This window comes from Punica granatum, chromosome 2, assembly GCF_007655135.1.
Source record: "Punica granatum isolate Tunisia-2019 chromosome 2, ASM765513v2, whole genome shotgun sequence".
NCBI classification, from domain to species: Eukaryota; Viridiplantae; Streptophyta; class Magnoliopsida; order Myrtales; family Lythraceae; genus Punica; species Punica granatum.
In genome coordinates this window covers 10,664,162-10,690,221 of record NC_045128.1, presented here as the reverse complement: position 1 = coordinate 10,690,221, position 26,060 = coordinate 10,664,162, and the positions used below count along the sequence as shown (strand labels likewise).

At 40.1% G+C, this 26,060-nt stretch overlaps 3 protein-coding genes and 1 long non-coding RNA gene across 5 annotated transcripts; 3 read left to right on the top strand and 1 right to left on the bottom strand.

Annotated features, from left to right (window-relative positions):
* The first annotated feature begins 5,238 nt into the window (after positions 1-5,238).
* Positions 5,239-9,704, top strand: LOC116196915 (proteinaceous RNase P 1, chloroplastic/mitochondrial-like). Its single transcript, XM_031526861.1, has 8 exons — positions 5,239-6,824; positions 7,045-7,134; positions 7,297-7,478; positions 7,602-7,722; positions 7,843-7,911; positions 8,028-8,142; positions 8,494-8,872; positions 9,301-9,704. Exons 1-7 carry the CDS (start codon positions 5,289-5,291, stop codon positions 8,736-8,738), a joined length of 2,358 nt encoding a protein of 785 aa, XP_031382721.1. The 5' UTR covers positions 5,239-5,288; the 3' UTR covers positions 8,739-8,872; positions 9,301-9,704.
* Positions 9,705-10,618: 914 nt separating this feature from the next.
* LOC116194300 (probable protein ABIL5) lies at positions 10,619-13,600 on the top strand. Its single transcript, XM_031523081.1, has 7 exons — positions 10,619-11,103; positions 11,260-11,342; positions 12,083-12,230; positions 12,335-12,434; positions 12,576-12,603; positions 13,042-13,246; positions 13,341-13,600. Exons 1-7 carry the CDS (start codon positions 10,930-10,932, stop codon positions 13,425-13,427), a joined length of 825 nt encoding a protein of 274 aa, XP_031378941.1. The 5' UTR covers positions 10,619-10,929; the 3' UTR covers positions 13,428-13,600.
* An 8,173-nt stretch (positions 13,601-21,773) lies between these two features.
* Positions 21,774-25,799, top strand: LOC116196066. Of its 2 annotated transcripts, XM_031525593.1 has the most exons (4): positions 21,774-22,193; positions 22,539-24,178; positions 24,271-24,415; positions 24,750-25,799. In XM_031525593.1, exons 2-4 carry the CDS (start codon positions 22,541-22,543, stop codon positions 25,373-25,375), a joined length of 2,409 nt encoding a protein of 802 aa, XP_031381453.1. In that variant the 5' UTR covers positions 21,774-22,193; positions 22,539-22,540; the 3' UTR covers positions 25,376-25,799. The 2 variants fall into 2 exon arrangements, with proteins under 2 accessions (XP_031381453.1, XP_031381451.1); XM_031525591.1 differs by lacking the exon at positions 21,774-22,193 and having other exon boundaries at positions 22,215-24,178.
* On the bottom strand, positions 24,173-24,864 carry LOC116196068. Its single transcript, XR_004154753.1, has 2 exons — positions 24,724-24,864; positions 24,173-24,435 (listed from the first exon to the last, which is right to left on the bottom strand). It is a non-coding gene; the product is annotated as an uncharacterized LOC116196068 (long non-coding RNA).
* Positions 25,800-26,060: the final 261 nt, after the last annotated feature.

Sequence of the window (26,060 nt, the reverse complement as noted above, 5' to 3'; positions counted from 1 at the left end):
GGTAACGTAGGTGGAGGAGGAGGAAGGTAGGAGGAGAAGGAGGGATGGTAGATAGATAGAACAATTTGTAGATGGAACAAAATGTTGATAACCTTCTTCAAGTCATCGAGCAGAGTGAGCGTCATGCCTCCACGAGCCTTCTCCGGAGTCGACTGCAATTGATGCAGGTTACGAGGACCCTCACTGCTTCGTCGTCGAGCCCCGCTCGGTCCATGGCGAAGCCACCGGCATACCTGTGAGCGCGGGCAAATTCCTCCATATCATCCACATTTTTGAAATGCCAGACACTGACCACCGCGAGATTGAGGAGTTGAGTTCACTTCTGGTGCAGCCGGTCATGGACGCTCCCCACGGCATTGAACAGCTTAGCAGCCTGCCTTTCGAGACTAGTGAGCCTCTCGTCCCTGATCAGACCCAACCCAACCATTCATCCGAGTCCGACATGATATGCCATCGCTCGAGGACAGGTCTTCTCTCTTTCATCAGGGAAACCATGCAAGGGCTGCTACTTCCTCCTCCTTGTTGCCCCAAATTGGGGCCCTGCATTATTGGGCCTTTCCAAATATATCAATAGGTATGCATTTCCTTTTACAATGTTCGAGCAACATCCATGATCGACTTGCTCAGTAAGTAGTTTACTCATTGTCCTGGTTGAAGGTCTCCGTTAGCTGACAATGATCCAAATCAAACCAAACCACAAGATGCGAATCGCGAAGGAGCTTTGCTCAGTGCTGGTGGTTCTGTTGGAAGAAGCAGCAATGATTCTTGCAGGTGTGTAGTGTATGTATCTGCTCTGCTCTTATGTGGTATTAGTTCCGCTAAAAGTTTGTACTTTCCATGGTGATTATTTTGCAATGTAGAAGTCCATTTGAATTGAAGTTGTATCTTTTTCAATGGTGTTTGTATCTATGAGGAACTGGAGAATGCAGGCTCTTAACTCTTTCTTAAGTTTGTAGAAAATCTCGGAGTAGCCTTGGCTCCTCTCTCCCTTTGTGTCCTGTGTCTCAGATTGTTTTAAAAGACATCCTTGGGTCCTAACATCACTTTACTGCCTCAAGTAGATGAAAAGATGAAAGATGGTATCCTGGACTTAAAGTCAGCTCGGTTGAGGAGTGCCAATCATCTTACAAGAATAATTCCTCCGTCGAGTGAGCTGCTGGTAATTCAAATGTGCAGTTGCCTCCTGATAAAGGCATGACTGAGATTTATAGCAAACAGGAGAGGATGGTGTTAACAATATCATGGGACTGTCTCAATAAGCTCTTTTATGGTCGGAGAAATTAAAGCTAATAACTAACTTCCTCTTTCGCATAGAACCCCAAAGAGTATTCTCATTCTGCTGATTTCATCATTTGATTGTTATATATATAGAAGATTATTCAGTAAACAGTGTTCATGGAAAAACAAAACAGGACTATCTTTCACGCACAGCTTTACTAGTTCAGTTGCTTGTGTTCCTCGGGTGCCAAAACTGTAAGTGTATTGTTGCCACAGTATGAGGATCGATGTGTTAAAAGATTTAGGATTAGAATTTTACCGATCTCACGAGTTGAAAATTTTGCCAACTGCAGGTGCATTAACGCTCTCATGGCATACTGGGAAGTGTTGGAAATATCTTTCCTGCTCTTGTGGAAACAAAGTACTCGTCGATGGCTGGCGAGAACCGAATTTTGAGGTCAGTATGACCCAGTCAGTAACGGGACAGCAGGTGAGAGAAAACAGAACAGGAGATGAGCAGAATTCAGTGAGCAGTGGTCTCACTTGGTCCTACGAGCAGGCCCTTTCAGGCTACAGTAATTAAAACTAGATGCTGGCAGTGGACCAACATGTTCAACTGCAACTGCAACAGCAACGCTTGATTGGAGAAGTATCCGGTCGAAACTTAACTAAGTAGGCCGAATTAAGGATTATTCTTATAGGACGATACTGATATTGGAGATGAGTGTCTATTTCGACTCTTTTAGGTTGCAGTGCACAGAGAGAGAGAGAGAGAGTAGCATGAGTCTTTAGTAACAGTAATGCTTAGCTCTAATGATCTTTCATTTTCTTCTTTCCTTGTAGGATTCAGTTTGGTGATATATATTCCAAAACACCAGGTTAAAGAGCCATCGGGATGACGCATTACTTGTGAGGAATTCTAGATCGATTTCGGGAGAAATGAAGGTGAAGGTTTCACGAAAACTGAAGTTTGCACTTTGGCTAAGTAAGATTTGCACTCAACGGAGGCCTCGTGTCGATTTTGTTTCGCCGCCTGGGTTTGGGTGGGACGAGGAGGTCCTGTTCACCTGCAGCCACCGTAACTTTTTCCCTCAATCCAATCTCTGCGCTGCATTGCATGCATCCTTACGTCACGTCATGGGACCAACTTATCGGCCAGCAGTCCCTTCAGGATCCTGCGCCTTAGCGCAGATACCCTTCCGTTGCTGAGCCTCCTTCCATCCACTCGAATGTTGCCATTGTAGTTATAGAATCTACGGAGGCTCTCGAGCGTCCTGATGTCTTCGTCCGACCGCAAGGACACCACGTTGTGGTTAAGGACCGGACTGCCGCTGCAAATTCTTCTTCGCTTCGTCCCTCTCCAAGTTACGCCTTGACATGACGCCTCGAGATCCGCCCGCCTACTGGGCGATGTGGTTGGGGCTTCTGGGGGGGGCTGTCCAGAGTGTGAATTATCAAAGCGTAAGTTCTCGCGGCGTACCCTCAGCCTTTGGTACTGTCTCAAAGCCCTTGTGTTCCGATGAAGACATACTAATATCTATATATCTATATATATATATATATATACTACCAAAAAAATTATATATATACACGTATAATACATATATATATGTTTATGTAGACGTAGACGTATACGCGGAATTATGCCAAAAAAAAATAAAGTTGATTCCAATTCCGAGTTAAATCAAATAGAAAATAAAACTTGTCATTCTATTGCCTTTCTGTCTCATTTCAATTCCAATTCCGTCACCAATTTTAAACTCGAAATGAAATGGATTTTTTTTTTTTGGTGAAATGATATACTTTGTTAAACAAGAACCCATGTTACGGGCATGCCCTTTTACACGTCAAGTGTGCTAGATGCACTATGTTTCTCTAGGACTACACATAACAGTCAGACCAGGGAGATTCTCCAAAAGGCGGCGGTAATCGGACTTGATACCAAACAACGCCGGTGGGAAATTGCTTATCGAGTATAGGGCTGATATTAGCATCTTCAAATTCGCCAACAAGTATCAAACTGAGTGTTCAACCTGTCCTGCGAGCAGTAGGCCTGCCCCACAGGCTAAGCCGATCCGCTCGCGAGGGGTGGTCTGGTCTCCGATGATGCTCGAAACTGCAACCGCAGTTATGTCCCGAGCTTGACATGAGGAGTACAGCAGCGAAAAGGGTTGATCCAGAGGAGGACTTATGTACAGCTCCTATCTATATGGGTTGGCTTGGGATATGGTTTTATTTATAATTTTATTGTATATATATGTGTAATTTGTAACATCATAATCGGGACATTGATAACATATGCGTACACGGAACTATTTTAGTGTTTTAGTTAATAATAATTCGTACTCTTGTATATATGATGATCGTCATTCTCTCTTCCGATTTCAAATTTCTCACCTCCCTCCCACATCTCACCATTTCTTTTATTTTATTAACGAGATTTCACTAATTAATATTTTAATTCATACAAATCCCTTTTAAGGTAATGGATAACGTCTTGAATTTACAATGGTCAATCGTTTAGTAAGTATTAATTACTTCGGTATTCGTATTGCGCTTGGCATTTTAATTTGTTGACGTGGCGAATCGAGTTAGACCCCGACTCAATGGTCGGTCTGCGCACATCATCTGTTTTACCGGCAGGGAGGGCTACCCTTGTTCAGCCAGTCATAATCTGTTGGGCGATTCCTTTGATCAAAGGAGAGTGCACTTATAATCAACTGGAACACTATCACCTCGGCCCAAGCTATGTCGTCGGATGTTAATTTTCTGGAGGCTTTCGAAATATATATGTTACTTTCTCACTAAGCTTGTAACGAGAAGAAGCAGACCTCTTCGTCTCGACTTGTATTTCAATGTCTGAATGCATCAATTCGAAGAAGCAGTACATGACTCATGCCCATTACACAAATTATCAAAAACTCTATTTAATCTTTAGTAAAATACTAATAATTAGTTTTTTAAATTTTATGGATTGCGTCATAGAATTCCCCATCATTCCGGCAATTCTCTCCCTTTTATTCACTAATCTCTCCCCTCTCTCCCTCTCCCCCTCTCTCCCCCTGCTAACGTTGTTAAACTCCTAGTTCAATTAAGTTTTACTATATTCCACTACCGAAAAAAAAAAAAGTTTTACTACGTTCCATCTCACAATTTCTTCTTTTCAATTTCTCATTAATTTTATTAATTAATACTAAAAATAATTTGCATACTATTAAAAAATTGCAAAAGTTCAACCGAAAAACAAAATTGCAAAAGTTAATTATAAGTCTTCATGGATTTTAAACATTCAAAAACAAATTACAGCAGTCCATGCGCAGTACATTATTTGAAATAACTCTATTTTGGAAATTTGATGAAGACAACATTCATATCAATTTTAACTGTCACGGAAAGAAGGTGCTTCAGCGATATGAGATCTACGAATTTCCTTATCCCGATTAGCCGATCGAAGGAAACAAAATTATAGCTGGTTGATTTCCTAATAAAAATCCGAACTGGATATATCTAAAGTGAATAAAATTTCATAATGAGAGAATCCATAATTGGGAGATTTTTATCTCTTAATGGGGTGTCATTCTAAATGAATTAATCAGTAGGGCTTCTAAATATCATGATATACACCAAAAAAGAATCTCATAATTTGAATTTAGATAAAATTGTTATGGAAAATTTAGTGAATTAGAGATACACATCGATATATCTCTCTTTTCTCCACACTCCTCCTCTCTCTTGCTAATCCCCGCATATGAACATGACAATCTTTCCTTCTTCTTCTCTTTTTTTTTTGTTTTTGTTTTAAGATCTCAATCTCTAGCACAGAAACGACCTCGCTTGAACGGCGGTGATCGACCAACTAGCACCCCACAGTCCCGAATTGCAAGCTCTAATTCAGAAGACCCACCTCCAGATTGGGGCATTTCTGAAAATAAGAAAATGATTAGGGCCACGGAATAAATGTCTATCCGAAAAAAAAAAGATGTATATAATTATATTGTATATTTTTATATGTATATGCATATAATATTGAGGGATATCGGCTGCAGGGGAAGCACTCTTAACGGCCACAAATGGCCTCTTCCGCCTCTTCAGTCACCCTCACCTCTCTCCACCATAGACGACTCTCTTCGATTCTCCCCGGTAAGTACCCTTCAAGCTTCGACTATCACTCGTTCACTTGCTCTCCCTCTCTTAGACCGCATGTCATCACCCCCTTTGCAAAGCTGCCCACGACAGACCAAGAACCTATAAAGTCGAGAACTTTGGTAACTCGGAGGAAATCTAGTTCCGGGTCTCGTCCTAGAGTAGATGATAGGTTAGATAGAGAGTCCTTGAAGAACCTCGTGAGGTCATTGGTAAGAAATGGGTCTTCACGTAATGGAAGTTTGAGGTTGTCAGATGATGGAAACAGCAGGAAAGATGGCTCTTTTAGGCGAAGGAGGGAGATGGGTACTGCGCGTTTGGATTCTCAGCCTAATGGGGAACCTGAGGAGGTGAAATTATTGGATAAGGACACTTCAAGCAAGAAGTCCAAGAAGAACGGTAAACTCGAGTCGCCTGACTCTCGGCTTCGGGTTGCGCTGGATCAGTGCTCGAAGAGAGGAGATTTTAAGGGTGCTATCGAATTGTACGATTCTGCTCGGGAACAGGGGATTGGGTTGGAACAGTACCATTATACGGTTCTTTTGTACTTGTGTTCTTCTGCAGCTGTTGGTGTTGTTCAGCCTGCTAAAAGCGGGAGCGGTTCTCGAGTGCTGAATAGTTTGGACTTACCTCGGGAAGACCCGTCCGATAATGACTACGTGAATTCTGATGAACCTGCACGTGCTGCTAGTGGTGATTCTTTGAATGATGGAATGGGGGATGCCAAGGAAGAGGACGGACCGATACGTTTGAATGAAGATCTTAAGGAATACGCACTCAAGAGAGGATTCGAGATATACGAGGAAATGCATTCCAGGAATGTTCCTATGAATGAGGCCACATTAACCTCTGTGGCTAGAATGGCAATGTCTATGGGTGATGGTGACATGGCATTCGATATGGTGAAGCAGATGAAATCTCTGGGCATAACTCCTCGGTTGCGGTCCTATGGGCCTGCCTTATCTGTTTTCTGTAATACCGGAGATGTTGAAAGAGCGTTTGAAGTGGAAAACCACATGTTGGAGCATGGAGTGTACCCAGAGGAGCCCGAGCTCGAGGCCCTCTTGCGGGTAAGCGTCGAAACAAGAAAAGGCGAGAAGGTCTACTACTTGTTGCATAAGCTAAGAACGAGTGTGAGGAAGGTGTCTCCTTCTACAGCAGAACTCATCGAAAAGTGGTTTAAAAGCACTGTAGCTTCGAAGCTCGGGAAGAGAAAATGGGATCAGAAAGTGATTAGAGAAGTGATAAGGAACAATGGTGGAGGGTGGCACGGACAGGGTTGGTTGGGCAAAGGGAAGTGGAAGGTTTTGCGTGCTTCTGTTGGGGATGACGGTTCATGTAAACGGTGTGGGGAGAAATTGGCATTGATTGATTTGGATCCTAAGGAAACCGAGAATTTTGCCGAGTCAGTTGCTGCAATAGCCATAAAAAGAGACTGGAACTCGAGCTTTCAGAAATTTCAGGTATTAAGACTCTGGTTCTTGAAAACTAGGATAACTTTTCATTTTTCCATTAAAGATATGAATGAGACAAGATAAAAAGCCCGGTGAAAGACATTTTTGCTAGACATGCTGGATGGTAAAAGCGCTTTTAATGTGCAAAGGCTACACAAGTTTTTGCCTTGATTTACATATTTTGGTGGCATATATGGTTGTGACAGTAGAACTACTCTTTCATCTGCAGAAATGGCTAGACTACTATGGACCCTTTGAAGCTGTGATAGATGCAGCTAATGTAGGACTCTTTAGCCAACAGCGCTTCCTACCCTCAAAGGTAAGTCATCTTGTACTCTCAGACTCATTTGGTAGAGTGAAACTGGATGAAGTCTCCTCGTAGCGTTGTTCTGTATTATGTGGAAATCCGATACCTAGACGTTCATTTCATCCTAAAAGCAACCTAATATTTTGGAGCTTAGAAGGTTGCCCTTCTATATAGGTTAATGCTGTTGTTAACGGAATACGCCAAAAGCTTCCTTCAAGAAGGTGGCCACTCATTGTCTTGCATCACAGGCGAATTACTGGCCCGAAGATGAATGAACCTGTTAACAGGACACTAATTGAGAAGTGGAAAAATGCTGATGCGCTTTATGCAACACCAACTGGATCTAATGATGATTGGTGAGAAATTAATAGCGTGCCAAAAAATGTGTTGTGTTTATAGGATATTGTTAACACTTAACATATGATTACTTTTGATGGGATAATGATGTAAAGTTCGATAAGTGATAACATGTGCTTCAGGTACTGGTTGTATGCAGCTATAAAATTCAAGTGCCTGATCGTCACAAATGATGAAATGAGGGACCACACTTTTCAGCTTCTTGGAGATGACTTCTTTCCTAAGTGGAAAGAAAGACACCAGGTAATTTGTTTGTTTTCTATTTTTTAATGCTTCTTGCTCGATTTTTTTTATGCTTATTGAGGCATTCAGGCATTGACATGTTCATCAGTACCTGATGTTCTTTTCTCTTCTTGAATATAGGTTCGATTTGGGTTCACTGATTCCGGTCCAGTGTTTCACATGCCTCCTCCTTGCTCAATCGTGATCCAGGTGAAGACCACAAGCCTAACTCAAGTTGCTCTTTATTGTTTTCAGATTTTAGAATTGGAAAAATCGGATGCCCTTGAAAAGTTGGTAGAATGAACAGTCTACATATGCATTGCCAGGAATCTGATAATGGTCACTGGCATATCCCGATTACTGCCGAAGATGGTCTTGAAGCAGATAGAACATGGTTATGTGTGACTCGTGCTAACTCGGGAGTTGTAACTCAATCAGAAGGTAATATTTTGCTACAAATTAATTTGGAAATTTTGAAATGGAGAATCCCCCTTCGGTATGTGTGAAATTTTAACGGATTGACAGCTGATATAAAATTGTATGGCCATAAATCAAGGTAGGGCAATATACTTAATGCTCCTCATCCATAAGTTGAAAGAATGATCATAATTCTATGTGTATGCCATCAACTAAATGATAGGCAAATGGGCATGTGGCAAAATTCAAGCTCAGAATTTGATACCACGTGAAAGTCTGGAAGGACCACTCTAAGCAAAGCTCTCTTAAGTTTGAAAAATGAAGGGCATGGTTGCATCTTTTCGCTGAAATCACTAACAGAGCTACCTCATCCAGGTATGTGCTCGCGTAATGAAAGGAGCAGTATTGGAGCGGAAAAAGCTACTGAAATTGGAGTTAGCCTCAAACTGGAACCAACGGATCGAGCCAATGATGGGAACTCTACACACCCATCTCAGGAGACATACGAAAGCCTACGAAATATTTTCTCAGCATCTGTCCCGGCAAGTCACGGCACAATCCTCTCAGAACTGGAGGCGGCAGAGAACCTTGGCAACTGTACTATCGATTTCCAAATATGAAGTTGATTCCAGAGAGGGAGCTGTCGATTGCCGCCTCAACAGAAGGTTCAAAAAGCTCGGGTTCTGGCTATGCTTTATAGAGTGTCCCAACACATGCAAAGCTCCGAGATGCAGAAATCGAATCTCCCCTTCTGGTATTACTCTATGCTTCCATCGAAACTTCTGTAGCATATTAGAAAACATTCTTAAATATTTCCCAGAAACTATACTACTTGATGCCTGTCAGTCATTCCATCGAGGCCTATCAGGCAGGATAGTGGCAGTTTGTGGTTGCATTATCCGAAACTGTATAGCATCATCTTGGAGAAATTTCTGCCATCCCACCTGCTGGAGAAGATTGTATATCGTTTTTGTGTTCATGAATTTGGGGATAGACAATGTGTTTTCTTAGGCCAGATTATTAACTGCAATCTTGGTTGTGGGTCCCTCACCAACTGTCATGGACACTTAAATATTATGGTTTGAAAGAATCTTTTTTCCTAGTTGATTATTCCGTGTTGCCTGCGCAAACATATAGATTTCTTCAATGGAATGAACTCTCTGTTCGTGTAAACAATTTCAGGTGGAATCTCTTGTCCTGGGGCTGCATCAGACCATGTGCATCGTCCACTGTCCAATGCTCATCTTGAGTACATCAGACTTCAGATGCTGTCCTTTTCATTTATTTCGGATAGTTTTCTAATTGAAAATGCTTCTTTGCCAGAAGATATGCTCATCGTATAATGGTCAGAGATGAGTTGCACATGCTTTCCCCTTCATGCTCGAGAAGCGGCCCGGGCCTTGTCCTTCCTCTTAAGCTTCCATACTCCCACAAATTCATATCAATGTTTCATGTGATGACGGGAAAGATTGTACAGAATTTGAAAAGAGTTGTACTGTCAATATCAAGGAGGTACGAACTACCAAACAATGTTGAGGCTCGAAATGGACTCGAGATAGAAGTGCCAATTTTCCGAATTTCTCCCATTCTTGGCTCCACGTTGTTGAATCTTAACTAATATTCTCTTTTTAAGTCGCTTTCGCTCGGACTATGGCTCCCCTGCAGCAATCTTTCCCGTGCAATCTGCACCGTTTATTACAACATATATTGTCAGCAACAGAGAATATCTATCAATACCAACTCCATACAAGAAGCCAACTGCAAGAACTGCATGGAATCGGAACGGCTCCCTTTATGTGTTTAAACACATCGTCGCTGTTCCGGAATCCGGATTCCGTCTTCTCTACCAATGTAGCCATGTAATGGGATGACGACCTGACCTGAGGATGGTCCGTCTGCTCTGTTCCACATTATCGTTTTTGCATCGTGTGATTTTAGTGGCAAATGGGTTCACTGCGTCATTGAAAATTTGTCGGGTCGTCGTTTTATGGGACGTGGCCTCAAACAAAAGGGAGCGTTTTCTGTCAGAAAACTGATTGCAATTTGGCCTTTTTTCCGTGGGAAAAATACTATAGAAAGGATATTATGCAAGGAAAAAAGAAAATAAAAAAGAAAGGGAAAAGGGGGGAAAAGAGGTAAAGAAGCACAAAGTTCGTTCACGGGGCTGCAGGACATTTCTTTGTCATCTTCTCCTTTCTCTGTCTTTGCCCCGTGAATCGACCCCTCGATCTTTCAAATGGGTTTTCGATGTTATGTCAGTGTCGCACTGCAACTACTAGTCCAGGGATGCAAGCCGAACCGGACTAACCGATAAAAATACGAACTGCTGAAATGAACCCAATCAGTGATGATGAGCACGATTTCCCCGGAAGCTGGTCCGGTCTCGGTTCGGTAGTTAGAACTCCATCAGCCCAAATATCAGTGTAGATATAGATACTGATTCTGTTGGTGACTTGAATGTCTACTAGGATAGGAAGCTGCTGACACGATGACTTGCTTGGACCGACTTATAACAAAATATCAGCACACACTGGTGCAAAAAGCGAGGACAAACTCACGAAGAAAGCAAAAAGGGGCAGATCGAACTTGGGAAACGATTATTAAATTTGATCTCGTATCACATCGAACTTGGAAAATGAAAGAATCACGGGCACCCAATCACAACACTCTTTTCTCTCTCTTCCTTTCTCTTAAACGCAGACATAAGTAGTCAGTCAGGGAAGGACACTTATGCTAAAGGATAAACGATAAGGAAGTAACTGTGAGTGAGCTTATAGTATCATTTTGCAACTTTGCTCAGGAACAAAGAATATGGTACCTGAAGAAGGTAAGGGGAAGGAGAGGGAAATGCCGCAGCCAATGCCGGTTGACGGTGAAGAAGAACAAACACAAAGGTCGGGTTCTGGTTCTGCTACAGCTGCAGCCCAACAGAGTTTTGATGTAGCTGAGACTGGGGAGCTCATTCGATTCGATAAGTCTCTCCAGGTTCATACTCAAACTGCTCTCCTCTACCATTACCAATGCCTCATCATTTTCTTGTAGTTTCTCCAGGTTGGTGTTATGGTGTGTCCATGTTCTGTGTTCCGTTGTAATGATTTGTTTCTTTTTTGTGTGTGGGTGTTCCATTTCATTGATGTGCAGGAACTCAGACAGATAAGGTCTCAGCTTCACTATGCTGCAGATTACTGCGAGTCCACCTTCCGGAATTCCGAAGACAAGAAACCGTGAGTGATATCATCCTATGTCATACCATAATCTTCGCTCTATGTCCTGTCCGATGAATTCTTCTTGCTTGACGAAGTATGCTCAGTTCTACTGCATTCGTGTAGCATATCCCTGCAATGCCACCTAATTGTTAGCTACCTCTGGAGCACTGCATGTGCATATTTTGGTATGTCGAATGGAATACGAATGGAATAGAATAACCATACATGCTCAGCCCGACCAAACATGCGCTAACGGTTATCACCGCAACAAAACATGCTTGTTCCATGGAGCCTTTCAGACTAATTTTGTTCTGTTGAAAATACTGAACAATTCCTGAACTGAAGTTACTAGATAGACATGCAAAAATTGATTCGTAAGGTCTATCCAGAAACCTGTCGCAACGGAGATCAGTAAGATGCTGCAGGAGGCAATTAATGGAACTTACTAGGAGCATCAGAATCATGATCACTGAACTATACCAAATATATGGTATTGCTATACCTCGCTTTTATATGACAAATGCGTAAGACATGATATCAGATTAGTCCTCCTCATAAATTAGATCAGTTTTTGTTTACTAATGTCGTATATCCGTGTTCCATGGTGCTTCCTACCTCATTCTGCAAGTCAATTAACATTTTGGTTCCAGACCCACATACATTACGGAATAGTACCCAATTTTGTTCACGGAACATTTTCTCCCATTTTTCGCTTCGAAGAGTCCGCAGAAATAAATGTGGTGTCGTCCCTCTTGCAGCATAGTGGACAACACGAAGGAGTACATATGCAGGGCGATGGTGACAGTGGTGGACCATCTAGGCAATGTCTCCTCTAACCTCGCATCTCGCCTCTCCGAAGCCTCTTCTTTCACTGATGCTGAGCTTCGGATTAATTCCCTCAAGCAGGTTCGAAGATTATACATCCCTATACTCGTTAATTTTAACAGCACCGGAATAAGTTATGATCGTTTAAACTGTGCTTCTGTGTGTTTATTTTTTAATTCTAACAGAGGATCCTATCGTGCGAACAACTCGGACACAAGTTTGCCTTAACGAAAGCGACATGGAGTGCTGTTCATCCGAGACATCATCCCCGCTTCTTAATGGCAGGTGATTTAATCTCGAAATTTTATCGCATATTTTGATCGTTACTTTGCTATGTCATCAAGAATATGCAAGATATGAAAATTGCTCATAATAATCTCAGTTGAATTCCGATTTAATTAACTCTCTTGCGATTTGCCTGCACAGATGCTGAGAAACCGAACATCGTGACAAGGTACACAAGAGTTCTACCTTCTCTGATCACTCCAAAAACTATGAGGTTGAACATGGTTCCGAAAAACCGGAGCATATGACCGAGATCAGACCTTTTGCCAGTCTGGTCGGCCATTGCTCCGGATCATACAATGAGTACACTGACCTATCTTTTGTCCCAGTTTTCTTATCCGATCGGCTGATTATCACCTCGATCATTCCCATCGTCTTAAGCGTCAATTGTTCCACATTTTCGAAAAGTTGTTTTTTGATAAAATGGCGACTGTTATACATCGATCAGGCAGTTCGGTGTTTGACAGGTCTCCTGGAAACGCTGCACTCATCCGTTTACCAACACAGCCACCTCCGAAATCTGTCAAAATAATTCCTTTTTGCTTGAATCTTCATAGTATCGAACATTGAAGTTCGATAATTCCCTTGTCATCAAAATCAAATGCAGGGACTCTGTTGACCGGATCTCAAAAATCCAAGATCAAGACCATAAATTTGATACCGGCGAAGGTTTGCCACTTTTCTTGTACACACGCAACCCGAAGCCTTATCTAGCGAAAACTTGGAGTTCAGCAGGAGATACCAAGACCGTTCCTGTCCGCGACGGCATTTCGATACTATCCAAAGGCCCGAACCCCACTTTTCATTTCCAGGTCAGTAGACTCGGTTTTGGAATTTCTAGGTCTAATTTCAATATCAGACGGTCGGCTAAATAGTAAGCTCCATATGGCCTTGTTCTGTTTGCAGGGTAATCAGAAGAATGGGCGGCAAAGGAGATCCTTTCAGGGCTCCGACATCCTAGCTCTTATTCGACGTGTTACCCAAACGAGTTAAGATGTCATAAAGAGTGCATTCGATCCCGGAACAGATTGCAGATGATGTAACTATAGCAATCCTTTCTCGAGAAGAGACGCGCAGAGATGTGTAGTTTTTGTGTGGACATCTATGGTTTTCCCCTAACGAAGTGCATATTGGTAGCTGAAATTGAATCAAGTGCATTGATGAGACCGAGAGGACCTTTTCTTCACGCTCCCATGGTCCATGGACGGCCTCTCCAGTATGATTAGATCCCTGAATCTAGCCTCGGACGGTCCAACATTTCAAGCAATAATAAATTGGTCCCACGAACCGGGGCCAAAGATCTAATGAAATCGGTACTCATGTAGCATGGAGTATGTACTACAAATTCACGTGCCGATCGAGGCAAAAATCTTCCCAAGACACTAATCGACATATGTAGTGCTCAGGGGCGGAGCCAATGTTATGGCTGGGGGGGGGGGGCCAATTGCCCCCCTGAACTATGATGTTTTTCAATTTTACCCCAAAACTATGAGTTTTTTAATGTAAAATTAGTATTTTGCCCCCCTGAAATTTAAATTTTTTAAATTTTATCCAAAAATATGAGTTCCCCTGAAAGGAAATTCTAGCTTCGCCCCTGGTAGTGCTGTAAGTGACTCAATACCTCGGCTCAGGAGAAATCCCAAAACTGGAATAATAATCGACATATGGACCGGGCCAGGGAGGTTAAACGACTTGGCTAGAGCCCGTATCCGCAGTTAGATGAGATCTCTCCTCTTGAGAATAATAAATCAAGAAATTTGGGGTTTGTGGCTATTCTGAAACTTCTACTATACTCCTCCTCAGCATAACTGATCCTATGAAATGCAGAAAAAAGATATAGCAACACGCTCTTACTTGATAATCTCGAGATTTCAACTTCGACTTTATCATTGGAGGTAATTTGTGCTCCTTTATTTAAGTTTTCTTTCCATATCTTTGTGCTAAACCCATATGTCTTCTTTGTAATCGAAAAAAAAAAACTACTATGAAATGTAATGTAAAATATTCGATCACAAAAGAGGATTATAAATTTAATATATGAAAATCAAAAGTTAAATAAAGTAGCAGCGGTAGTCCTAGGATGAGAGTTAAAACTTGCAACCTCTTAATTATTCGGATAGTGTGATATTACTCTGTACCAACTTTCTTTTTCTCGTTGTAATGTAAAGTGGAAGCCAATCAACAGTTTTATTAAATTATTCCCTTACTTGTACGTTGGATATTGGCGTTAACCTCTATCGTTGTCAAAACCATTTATGGCAAACGTATGGTGAGATTTTCGAGCCCATGATTTATTCAGCAAAATCCAATGATTGTCACTCCTTACCTAACCTAATTTCGATGACAGCAGTACCATTAAAAATAAATAAATACAGTTGTAAGACCATCTCCAGCAAAGGTCTCTATTCAAAGTGTCTGAAGTGGACCCAGTTCTGTCATATAGGTGTCACATCATTCAAACACACTCAACAAAAAGAGAGATTTACCACTTCAATAAGAGTCTATGTTTTCAAGTATCTGATGATGACTCACATACATATTATATTAATTAAATGAATATAACTAATATTAATATAAAAGTATTATTTATTAATATTAATTAAACATAAATAAAAATTTATTTAAATTAATAGGCAATAATTAAATTTATTATATTAATTAAAATTTATTATCAAGAAAATAAAATTACATAACGGATTAGCAAAAAAAATACATGACGAACGACAATTTAGCTGTTAATCTCGCGATTATTGAGAAATTGCCAGATATATTTCACCAAGTCCACTTGTAGTTGTTGATACTTTTCTCTATCCCGAAGTCTCATATGATTCCAGTTATATTCCTTATATGGAGCAAAAGTTTTCTCCCCTAGCTCCGGTAATGGTTCGATGTTTGACGCTTCATCGTATGAGAAGTTCACGTTATACGTGTCCCTCTCATCCTTAATAATTATATTATGGATTATGTCCAAACTTCTCTATCGACCACGATTGAGTAGGACCACGTATAATTGCGAGAGACAGCAATAGCATTGCTGCCACTATTCGGGTGATTGGAGTTGGGCACAAGTTTGGATTGATGGTAACACTGATATATGTAGTTATGGGCGTAAGTTGTTGCCACTATTCTCCTAGATGTGTCTTTAAGATCCCAACTTCCTTGTAGCTATATGTTCTCCTTGAGATCAAGCATTCATTCAATAATTAGTCTAATTCGGCCCTAATTTTGCATTTACTAGGGATCAAAAAATTGATCTGATTCGCCAGGCTCAATTTAGCATCATGGGCCCACCTTGATACACCCAAATCGGTAATGAAATCCTATTATGAGAATATCTCCACAATTATCTTTTGTGTAACTAGTGATATGTATGATATATCTCTTAAATATTCCACAATATTCTATCAATATTTTTACGAGATATTATTCTATCTATAATCTTATATCTCGCAACTATATCTATTTATTATATGCAATTAAATATCTGATACAGATTACGATATCTTAATAGAGATTTCCTACGGTCTCGATAAATATCCCCGTATCCTAAATCCTAAGTTCAATTCTCTCTACTTACTTGTACACTCGCTTATTTAAGTATCGGAGAGGGAAATCAAGATTCACTCTCGATCTCCCTTTTTGCAAGTTGATCTTGTCGAGCTCGTGGAGGTTCATGAGACGCATGAGGGAGGCACGTGTCCAAGACCGATTTTTTTTCGAACCCCAATATTGGCGTCATCTTTGAGATATTGCATGAAAATTCATCTACACCGGTCGTTTCCCACCACATTGAGAATTGACAATAGTTACACCAAGAATTGAAGCAAAGTTCAAGCTGGGAATGGGTGGCTGCATACCCCTCACAGCAAGGTTCATGGATCGACTCGGCAGATCACGCGATAGGGCTACCTCATGACGACCACGACTTTCTTCACGAAAGATATGTGATGCTTTTGCTCTAAGGATATCGCAAGCGTCTCCGCTTCTCAACTTTTGTTCTCAAGATTCGGCCAAAAAAAAATTTTGATCCTTGAAATTTAAATCAATATTTACTTGGAAAATCTTGCCATAAGTCTTGATCAATTCCCCTCAAATTTTCGTTGCACTATAATTTCCCAACTTTTCTTCACAAGTTCAATCTCGGCTGCTTTTGCTTGATCAAATATCAAATATATTCCTTTTTTTCCAATTCAACGTATGATTATTCATTACTTGATTCCTTGCACTCAGTTGCTAATTGAGTTTAAATTTTCACTATTCACCACAAAAGATATTGTTGATGTCTTGAGGATTAGGGGTTGGGAGACTATGGACGAAGTCAGACCCGAAGAGAGCGATGTTGCCCTCATCGCATGATGGCCACAGCACCCATTTCACGATAGTGGGCAAGGAGGGCTATGACAAGAGGCAAGGGGGGCTGATATCTCATCGCCCATACTTCTAAGCGAAGGCCAACATGAACGATGGCTCGCTCGACCGGTATAGCCACCTTTGTGTCATGCTTCAACTGTTGTGTTGCTTGACGGTCCTCGCACTGCTCGCGACCCAGGCGCCAACACTTTAAATAATGCAGATAAGCGTTTGAATTGTGCATTGCTTTATGTCATCCATTACTGATAAGTTTACATTATTGAAACTACATATCGTTGACAACCCCTGTAAACAGGATAATCTTTTGCAAAGCAATACATCTATTTGAATTATGAAACTTCCTTTGTGATTCGCTAACTCTTCATGCACAAAAAAAGTGATGCATCTGAACATCTTCCTTCGGTGGGGGCTACGCTTCTGACAAAGATCACACCTGATAACTAAAGGCCAAACTTGATAATCAAGGGTCTCAACTGAGTCCAATAAACTAGGACTATAGCCCCATAACCAAGGGTCGAGATAAGTTCGATAATCAAGGACTATATCCCAATAACCAAAGCATGAACATCTGATAACAAATGATGGGGCAACGCTTGATAACTAAAATCTAAGCTAAAACAGGTCCGATAACCAAGGAGCACGTCCCGATGACTAACAACGCTCTAAAACTAAGAGCAAAGTCTTCCCTCGCAGAAGCAAAAACGCTCGATAACCGAGAGTGGAGTCTTCCTTCACAGAAACATGAATGTCCAACAAAGGACGGAGCCTTCCTTAGCGGAAGCAAGAACATCAGACAACCAAGGATGAAGCCTTCCCTCGCAGAAGCGACAACGTTCTATAAACAATGGCGGAATTTTCCTTTGCAGGACTGAACAAGCGAAACAAAGTTTACGTTCGAGCAAAGACATCGCTTACGATGTGATAATTTCGGTCATGAAATTTGATCTACTTCCACGACATCTCGAGCTCACAGGAGTGAGGGGCTATGCTAGGGATTAGAAAATTGACCCGGTTCACTAGGCACGATTTAGCATCATGAGCCCACCTTGATACACCCAAATAGGTAACAAAATCCAATTATGAGAATATCTCCACAATTATCTCTTGTGTAATTGGTGATATCCTTGATATATCTCTTAGATATTCCACAATATTCTAAGATATTATTCTACTTGTAATCCTATATCTGGCAACTATATTTACTTATTATATGCAATTAAATATATGATATAGATTACGATATTCTAATAGAGATTTCCTACAGTCTCTATAAATATCCTGCGAGTATCACTAAATCCTAAGTTTAATTCTATCTACTTACTCGTACACACTATCATTTTAAGTATCGAAGAGGGAAATCGGAATTCCCTCTCAATCTCCCTTTTTGCGGGCAGATCGTGCTGAGCTCATGGAGGTTCGAGGTTCATGAAACACACAAGGAAGGCACGTATCTAAGACCGAATTTTTCTAGACCTCGACAGTATTATTTGAGCCTACTAGCTAGAGTACTCAACAAGTAGATCAAAACCTGACTTAACATACATGTTTTATCTCTGGAGTTAGCCTTGAGATCAACGGAAGGAATAAGTCTAATGGTCAAAATAATAGTACGTCGAGATAGATCATTTGCAATGAACTTTCTTATGCATACATACATTTATACATTCATATATATATATATATATATATTGGTTTATCACAATAAATTAGTTTCATGATATTAAAATATGATTACTACCAGTGACTAGTATTGTTTATTAAGTATTTACTTCTTGTTGCTATTAACATAGATTACAACTAATTGGTCATATTTACTCCTACTATAGTAGGTCCAGTTAGAGAAGCGGTCTTGTTGGCAAATTAATGATGTTAATGAGTTTACATTACCTGCAACACAAGGATTCAAAACCCATTAAAATCATTTCATTACTAAGACAAAGCAATGCGCGAATAGGGCTTAGTTCTGTCACTAGACTACGGGTATCTCGTTACCTCACTAAAAAATTAAAATACCCTATATATACATATGTATGTGCGTGCGTGTATATATATATATATATGCAATTAACTTGCTTGACTGCTCCAAGCTGCCCCTGTGAATAACAAGCAAACCTCGGTGAAAGATCAAGCAAGATTAATTAAGGTCTATGCACAATATTGATATTATAATCATATTTGGAAATATTTCCTCATAAAAAAATTAACTGGAAGTGATTATTTTTTAATAATATGATAAACAAATTTAAATTAAATGGAAATATTCTATTATTATTATTTACAAATTGCTGCCATAATAAATGGATAAAAGAATATGAGATATGATTTCAAGGGTTTTGCGCCTGTAGTCTTTCGGTCGGAGGGACTAAAAGCTCCAAACTTAAAATTTTAGACAAATTCATCGTCACGAATTCATTACATGTGATTGTGAATCCATGGAAGCTTAAAAGAAACCTTTTCTTTACAATTCTAAGTCATTCTGATCGATTTCTTATGGTGAAAGTTATATTAAAAAAGTTAATATGACGACCAACAGATAAAAGGAATAACGTTTTTTTTAAGAGAATTCGATAATTCTTCAAGAAACCGAACATAGGTATAGAAAGGACAAATTGGATATTAAATAATCATTAATTGGAGTCACAAAAAGTAACAAAAAGAAGCTGTTAAAATTGCAAGAGTCCTGTGACCGCATTTAAATGCCGATCGAGCTCCAACGTACAATTATATATATCATATCATCAATTTTATTTTATTTACTCGTCACCCCACACAAACCAAAAACTGTTACTCTCACGAAGGCCACCAAAAACTGTTACTCTCACGAAGGCCGACTTATGAGACTAACAGTTTTGACTATCAAGAAAAAAGAATAACAAGCACAAATCATAAACTGATTCGAGTCCGATCAGCATAGCATGTCTTGAATTTCTATTGCCAATCCGTCGAACCGCTGGACACAACATTTAAACATATCTCGAGCCAGTGTTATTCACTTTAGATAGAACTGGCCGGTAGGTTAGGTTAAAAAATAGAGATATGACTGCCATATTAATAACATTCATTATATGTTGCGTAATTTGCTTTTGAGAAAACCGACGTTGCACTAGCATGTGAATCACATCGATAACTTTATTAATTAGGGTAATAATCATTCTACAATCTAAGAGTTCTTGATTTGTTCATGATGTCAACATTAATTAGTGCTCACAAAACCAAGCATCCGCTCATTCAGAATTTGTGGGCAACATAAGCTTATACTTATTCAGAATTTAGGTGGTGTTTGATAAATTAAGTATTTAAAAATTAAACAGTAAGTGAAAAATAATTTATTTCGTTAAGTCAAAATTTTTTACTTATTTCATTGAGTGATTTTTTGTTTCATGATTAAGTAGTTTAGATTTTTATCTCTCATCTTTCTCTTTTCCTTACATTCATTTTCTCTTATAATTATATTGTAACTAACATTTAAGCACTTAGTTAATTAAGTTGAAACAAACATACCCTTAATTTTTATAATTATACTGAAAATAACCCATGGTCAAGAAAAAAATATCGCAGGTTAAAGAAAACTGTGGATTTAACTGTCCTTCTCTTGTACCTGAAAAAAAAAATTGCAGATCAAACTAATAGAATGATAATCCTTAATTTAGATATCAAGATGCTCCTCTCTTTTTCTTTTTTAGCATTGTCAACAATCAACGCATGAGAAAGCACCCTATCTTTTTCTCCCTTTTTTTTTGTTATTTGATAAATTAGAATATATATGAAATGGAATAAAATAAATATTTTGACCCAGAGAAACCGAAATTAAAATACGCTACCACGGCCATAGTGTATTCCCATTCTCACATGAGGACAAAAGAAAGATGATGAATTTCTTTATATTATTGATAATCAAAGGCAGAACATCCGGGAGCCTATCGAGAGTAGTTCCCCATGAGTGAATAGTTGTCTTGCCTCTGACGTGGGAGATTCTTCTACGATTCTACCTCGACATGAACGTGAAAAATTACAAATTAAATTATAATAAATAAAATAATAATTATTAATTATTCTATTAATTATAGTAAGTATTCTTAATTGAAATAATATTATTGGTTTTTCCTTATCACATTATTGTAAGATAGAATCATTTAAATCCCTGTTTGGTTTTAGAAATTTTTTTTAATTTAACTCTACTTATTTTCAATTTAACAACGCAATTATTACTTTTCTTTTTTTTTCAATTTTTTTAATCATTTAATTTAATTTTTAATACTAAATTTTCTCAACTATTCGTTACTTTTTTCACAATTCAACAATACAATCATTACTTAATTATCACTTTCTCTTAATTATTCATTACTTTCTTCACACTTTTTTTCATAATTCAACAACACAATCATTACAAACCAATTAAAATCAAAACTCAATTCAACTCAACTTAACTCTAATACCAAATACAACTTTAAATTTTTCCCTTTGAGGCGCATACAACTTGTTTATATTAATTGATGCCCGAGCATTTTGTTATTTGTATATATATACCACAGGATTATTCACATGTAATGAATATCGAAAATTATGATATCTAAGTGTCAACCCCAAAATTTTCCGATGTAAAGAGGAAACAATATATAGATACTGTGCGAAAAGACCTAAAACGGGCAATCTGATAGTTGCCTTTGCTTTTTCTTTCTTTTAATTAATTTTTTGAGATCACGAATTGTGCTCGATTCATTAACTTAACTTAGACAACTGATCCACATTTTCATATCCACTTGGATTTGAACATGTATAACATATTTTTTGGTGAGTTTCGAATTTGTACAATAAGGGTAATCTTTTAGGACGGGCTGTACGATGTTTCCTTCATTGGGTTAAGTTCGCACCTCTTTCCTCTCAGTGTCGTTTTCTCTCTCTAATGTCAGGGGGTTTGGTCTAAGATTTGGCCATGTCTGTTCGTTTATATTTAATTAGAACCCCGTGTTGTCTGCAAAAAACACATAATTGATGTTACGACAGCAATCCAAATTTTGCAAAACCACTCCACCGGACGATCTGTATCTGTTTTACTATCAATCAAATTTGTGTAACTAATTACTTATATACAAAAACATCGACCAAATCTCTCAGTCTGTCAACCCTTTTTTTTTTTCCTCCAAAAAATCTCAAGTGGTTTCCTCTCTTCATCAGTATTCATTCACAGGCCCTCTTAGTCAATGCACCGACTCGTCCTCCTTCCCCCCTTCTTCTGTGGATCTTGATTTGCTTCTCTCTCTCTCTCTATTCTCTCTCTCTCTCTCTTTCTGTTCTTGTTTTAGAAGATGGTGAGGCAGAGAGAGTTGGTGTAACAGAGCTCAGAAGATAAAAACAGAGCCCAAAAGAAAGAGAGAGACAGAAATTCAGGTACCCTTTCAAAGCTTCATCATTTCCCTTTTGTAAGTTTCCATTTTTGTCTGATTTCATGAAGAAAGCTGCTTGATTTTGCGTTACGCTCTGAGTTGCTACGGAGAGTTCACTGTGCAGTTTGGGCCATCTGAAGGAGGAGGAGGATGAGAAGACAATGAACATTTGTGTGTGTGTGTGTTTTTTTTGTTTTTTTGTTTTTTTTGTCTGTGGTTTGTGTTTGTGAACGGCAGCTGATAATGTTTATTACTGTAAGCGTTTGAAGGAACTGTCAATTCTTCTTGTCTGTTGCATTTATCTTAATTTCCTGCATGAGTTTTGACTGGGCTCTTTCACGCCTTAGAGATATGCCGCAGGACGGTCGGAGATCGGTCGGGTACAGACCCTTTGTCACTTGCGATGATCCGAAAGGGGTTGTGGAATGTGGGACAATCAGAAAGTCCAACAAGTGTAATTATCGGAAGATGGAACCGAGCAGTGAAGCCCGAGTTATTAGGCCGAAGAGCTCGAACAGAGCTGTTCATAGAGGGGAGCTCGGTCAGGCCTCCTTCCAGCTGTTGGAGGTCTCTAAGGGGGCTCAGAAGTTGAACCACATGATCGAGTCGTGGTCTAAGGGGATAACCGCTGAAGGGCAACCGAAGGACTTAGCAAAGGATCTGCTCAAAGGGGCTCTCGATCTGCAGGAATCATTGATGGTGCTGGGGAAGTTGCAGGCGGCTTCCAAGTATGTGGCCCGTTTGAAGCGGAAGCAGGAGAAGTCGGACAATTCTGGGCTGCCATGCGATCTCAGCCATGGTCGGGAATTCGGGTTTGGGAAGCTGGACGTTTCACCAGGGGATGAATCTTCAAGGAAGAAGATTGATGAGCTCAGGGAAGCCATCAGGAGCGGCCTCGCGAGGCAGAAGCAGCTCGATCAGAGAAAGTTCGAATCACAATTGGAGATCCCTTCTACAAGCTCGAGCCAGTCTTCTTCAGTAAATTATGATGAAACGATCGATTTGGGTCCCGAGAAGAAGGCCAAAGGGTCAAACTTGATAGCAAAGCTTATGGGCCTGGAAGAGATGTCTTCGAAACGGGTACTGAGGAAGTTGCAGGATGAGAAGAGCTTGCAGCAGCAGAAGCAGCCTGAGTTCAACATCGATGTGGCGAAGCTTAAGAAACCCGAGCCTGAAGTTCAGGCTGATGAGCCCAATCGAAGGACACTCAAGGAAGTACTCGAGACCATGCAATGTAAAGGGCTTCTAAAGAGCAATCCGATCAGGAAGGCTCCAGTTTTCTATGTGGATGATGTCCCTCCGATCGTGCTAATAAAACCTTCTTGTGGACCACACTTTGAATCGAGTGGGTGGCTGGAAGGAAAGGAAGCCTCCAGTTCGATAACAGTAATGAAGAGTCTGAAAGCAAATGAGAAGTTCCCAACCAGAAGAATTAACAGAGAAGTTGTCCATGATTCAGAAAGAATACACGGAAAACCACAACCGAGAGAGGTTGCAGGCATTGCTTCTTGCGAGAGAAGAGGATCCACACTCCCAAAAGAGGAAATCACCATGCGACAAAGGGAACGAAATGCTGAGAGAGACTCTAACAAGTCGAGACATCCTAGTCCTCCAGTTAAAGAGCGAGTTAAGAAAGAAAAGCATGAAATGAAATCTGGGGAGATTGAAAAGGCGACAAAGAGCAGCAGAAGATCATTGGAGAAGGCCAAGTCTAAGGCTAAAAGCACGCAGCAGTCAGTAGATCAAGTCAAGGCAAATGCTCCGGTAACAGTAAGGCCGGAGGATAGTCGGAATCGTATGAAGAGGGATGTTTCTCCTCAACGGACTCGGAGTAGTAGGCAGGATCAGACAAAGAAGGAAACTTCGCCCCCAGAAGTGCAAAGAAGCAAGAAGACTGCTTCCAATCGAAGTTGTGGAGACCTTAGAAGAAGCCCTAGAAAGAAACCACCTGCAAACGAGCCTAAGGAGCCCACAGTAGCTGAATCGGATGTAAGTTGAAATCCCGTATGTTCTTTCGTGATACATTATTCATATATATATTATATCAGTAATCATTTATGATGCCACTGTCATTTCTGCAGAAAAACAATGCTGCACAAGTGGAAGATGGCATGAAGATTAATATCTTTTGTCGAAACGATCCTGATAAGCTTGAAACGGGCCCTGGCAATGAGGATACACAGTTCACAGTGGAAATTGCTGTTGCATCTGAATCTGGAGTTGCTGGTGAGGCTCTACTCCTTTTGCTGGAAAAAGAAAGACAGATATCTAATGATAGTCTGCTTGCTTGCACATAAAGGAGAAAGCTTTCCTAGTTTTCTGTCTTCATTATTATCTTGAAAAATGATAGGAGAAATATTTTCTTCAAGATTGAAAAGACTGAAGATCAGAAATCTGAAACTGTTTACTATAACTAAACACATCAATTTTCTGCCAAAATTTGTCATGATAAGCAACATGGTGCCAGTGAGATTATTTTCTTTGACCAGACGAATAATATGCTTGTTGCTAGATGTATTAACCCATATACTTACAGAAGCTCATCTGTCAATAAATGCAGACACGGAAACAATCAGTGGCATGGAGAATTCTCCTACTGTTCTTTCTCCCTCAACTGCAGAACTTGGATCAGAAACCAATGGCCAAAAATCAGATCTGGAAGGGTCTGAAACAGGAGACCACATAAAATCTCTACTACTGAGCAGTCCATCATTTCTTTCGCATGCGGAGTATCTCTCCACAATCATTTTGGATCCTCCTCCTCTCTTGCAAAAGCCGACGGATGCGGATTCTTTTTCTCCTAATGAGAGGCTCCTCATAGACTATGCAAACGAATATATAGAGTGCAGAACTGATAATGCTTCAACCGATTCTCTATTCATAGTTGGCTTAAGGAACCCAAGAACTCGCATTTCTCTCGATAATTTGTTGGAGGAAATACTGAAGGAGATTGAGAATCTCAGCAGCTACTGCAAGTTTGCAAGCGATAGCCTTCTCATGGACGGCCTCTATGCAAAGTTGCAGAGAGATTTATCTTTGCATCGAGGAGGAGCGGTGAGTATATTATGGGATGCGGGTTGGACTAAAGGGTTTTGCTCGCAAGATGTGCAGCATGTTGTGAAAGAGGTGGAAGAGACTGTCTTAAGCAGTTTGATCGAAGAAACTCTAATCGGGCTTGTGCAATAAGATCGCTCTGTACACACAAGTGTGCTATGATTCTAGACAATGAAAGGTTTCCAATTTTTTTAGTTCCCAGAACATTTGAGGAATACTCCGACTGGAGAATATGACTGGTGTGTTTTTGTAATCTGAAGCCATGTATAGTCTGTTCTGAGGAGAGAATCAAGGAACAGAAATGGGACTAGGAGAAGAAAAGGAAGAATAGGTTCGAATGATGTCCGCAATGGGTGTTGGGGTAACAGCCTCTTGTGTGTAAATAAAACTGTCCACTGAAATGATGAATAATGATCTTCGAGAATCGAAGTTTCTCTTTGAGAAGTTAGTTTCTAGCAGCGAGTTATCCAGCTGAATGCTGAATTTGTAAGGTTAGCATCCTCTTTTTTCCGAGCTAGTCTGTTACGATTCTATATATCGGTCTGCCAGTTAGCTATTTGAGATGATTTTGATTTTTCTGGTTGATTTGGAAGGATCTGGTGAGTACAGCTTCTACATTGATCTTAAGGACAAGGTGAATTTTAAGTTCTTTCTGGGAGCTGCCTGTTGGCATCTTAGCCGAACGGAAATCCGTGAGTCAATTATCAGAAATGGGGAGTAGATACGTGTATCGTTATGCAAAGGTTTTTTGCCTATGCCACTTTCACCTTGAGCTTGCCAATTGGAACTGCAGCTCTTGACCTTTCCAGCAAGGTCA

What these genes read in the sequence shown, in the direction of transcription:
- LOC116196915 (XM_031526861.1), top strand. Translation starts at nt 5,289, where the DNA reads ATGGCCTCTTCCGCCTCTTCAGTCACCCTCACCTCTCTCCACCATAGA. An exon ending in ACTGGATCTAATGATGATTG is followed by an intron (nt 7,479 to 7,601) that starts GTGAGAAATTAA and finishes CATGTGCTTCAG; the next exon opens with GTACTGGTTGTATGCAGCTA. An exon ending in CTTGCTCAATCGTGATCCAG is followed by an intron (nt 7,912 to 8,027) that starts GTGAAGACCACA and finishes ATGCATTGCCAG; the next exon opens with GAATCTGATAATGGTCACTG.
- LOC116194300 (XM_031523081.1), top strand. Translation starts at nt 10,930, where the DNA reads ATGGTACCTGAAGAAGGTAAGGGGAAGGAGAGGGAAATGCCGCAGCCA. An exon ending in TCCCCGCTTCTTAATGGCAG is followed by an intron (nt 12,435 to 12,575) that starts GTGATTTAATCT and finishes TTGCCTGCACAG; the next exon opens with ATGCTGAGAAACCGAACATC. An exon ending in AAACCGAACATCGTGACAAG is followed by an intron (nt 12,604 to 13,041) that starts GTACACAAGAGT and finishes AATCAAATGCAG; the next exon opens with GGACTCTGTTGACCGGATCT.
- LOC116196066 (XM_031525591.1), top strand. Translation starts at nt 22,505, where the DNA reads ATGAGTTTTGACTGGGCTCTTTCACGCCTTAGAGATATGCCGCAGGAC. An exon ending in CCACAGTAGCTGAATCGGAT is followed by an intron (nt 24,179 to 24,270) that starts GTAAGTTGAAAT and finishes TCATTTCTGCAG; the next exon opens with AAAAACAATGCTGCACAAGT. An exon ending in ATCTGAATCTGGAGTTGCTG is followed by an intron (nt 24,416 to 24,749) that starts GTGAGGCTCTAC and finishes CAATAAATGCAG; the next exon opens with ACACGGAAACAATCAGTGGC.